The 1201-nt window shown below is 52.7% G+C and overlaps 1 protein-coding gene across 1 annotated transcript in view; it reads right to left on the reverse strand.

The window, feature by feature from the left end:
• Nucleotides 1-1201, reverse strand: part of LOC122543979 (calpain-1 catalytic subunit-like) — a 33708-nt gene that overhangs the window by 28719 nt on the left and 3788 nt on the right. The window contains exons 2-3 of the mRNA XM_043682988.1: nt 1170-1196; nt 933-1066 (exon numbers count right to left, since the gene is read on the reverse strand). Of these exons, the coding sequence (XP_043538923.1) occupies nt 933-1066; nt 1170-1196 (161 nt within the window). The remainder of the gene's footprint in view (nt 1-932; nt 1067-1169; nt 1197-1201) is intronic.

A 1201-nucleotide genomic window follows, 5' to 3' on the forward strand; every position in this document is an offset into this window, starting at 1 on the left:
CTGCCTTTATTCCTGATGAAGGGCTTTTGCTTGAAACGTCAATTTCGAAGCTCCTTGGATGCTGCCTGAACTGCTGTGCTCTTCCAGCACCACTAATCCAGAATCTGGTTTCCAGCATCTGCAGTCATTGTTTTTACCTAAATACACTCAATGACTCGGCCTCTGCATAGTCACCATCCTGTGTATGAATAAAGTCTTCCAGCATTCTCCCCCCCTTGTTGAATTTTGTGTTCTACAACCAATGTAGACAAGCCCTTTTGTTCATCTGTACTGCCAAAAATATGCTACCCCCGACACCAGGCCTGTTTTCCCACACTGGACCTCACAGCCTGCAGTGTTATGACACTGCTCATCTAAGTGCTTTTTAAAGGTTGTGAAATTTCCTGCCTCAACTCCTCTCCCAGGCAGCAGAGTCCAGACCCCAAGCACCCTTGCTTTTCCTGCAATCCCCTCAAAACCTCCTGCCTTTAGGCACACTCCCCTTTGTAATTATCCCTCACACGCCAAAACTCCAGAGACTGTGGGCCCGGTCTCCTCAGTCTCCTCTCAATCCCACCGTCTCAGCGGTCAGTCTTGGTGGCCCTCTGCTGTAGCAGATATGTCAGAGAAGGAGAGCAGGATCTCTCGGACACAGACACAAACGCGCGACTCCAGGGTCAGGTCTCAGCAGGAATCTCGTCAACCCCTCGATAAACAACTCGGAGGAGAAGGAGGATACGGGGAAAGGGTGAGGGATTGACAAGGAACATGGCTGACCTCCTAATGCCAGGGGTGCAGGGATGGGAGTGGAGTGAGAGAACGCTTGGGATCATTTACAAAGCAACTCTTGACTGAAAGGCCCACCAACATTCAGTGGGCAGCCTGACACGGCAGGCCGTGAAGGGAAGGGTCAGGAGTCACCCAGCGAGCGACAGAGAGTGGCTGGGACTCACTTGGCATAGGCTTTCTCCAGGAGAGCGCTCCAGAACTCGTTCCTCGCCGCCGAGTGCACAAACACCAGCTTTCCATCTTTCACCGGGAGTCGGTCATCGATCACCACTTCCACCCATTCACCAAACTGCCAGAACTGTAAAAGGGGGAATGGGGGTTACCATCACTCAGGAACCCTGTCTGCCCCAATCCCACCTGGGTTTGGAAGATTCCACAGCACTCCCTTCAGCCCCACCCACCTGGAAGTGGAAGACTCCACACCAACCCTCTC

The sequence above is a fragment of the Chiloscyllium plagiosum genome, chromosome 45 (genome assembly GCF_004010195.1).
Source record: "Chiloscyllium plagiosum isolate BGI_BamShark_2017 chromosome 45, ASM401019v2, whole genome shotgun sequence".
NCBI classification, from domain to species: Eukaryota; Metazoa; Chordata; class Chondrichthyes; order Orectolobiformes; family Hemiscylliidae; genus Chiloscyllium; species Chiloscyllium plagiosum.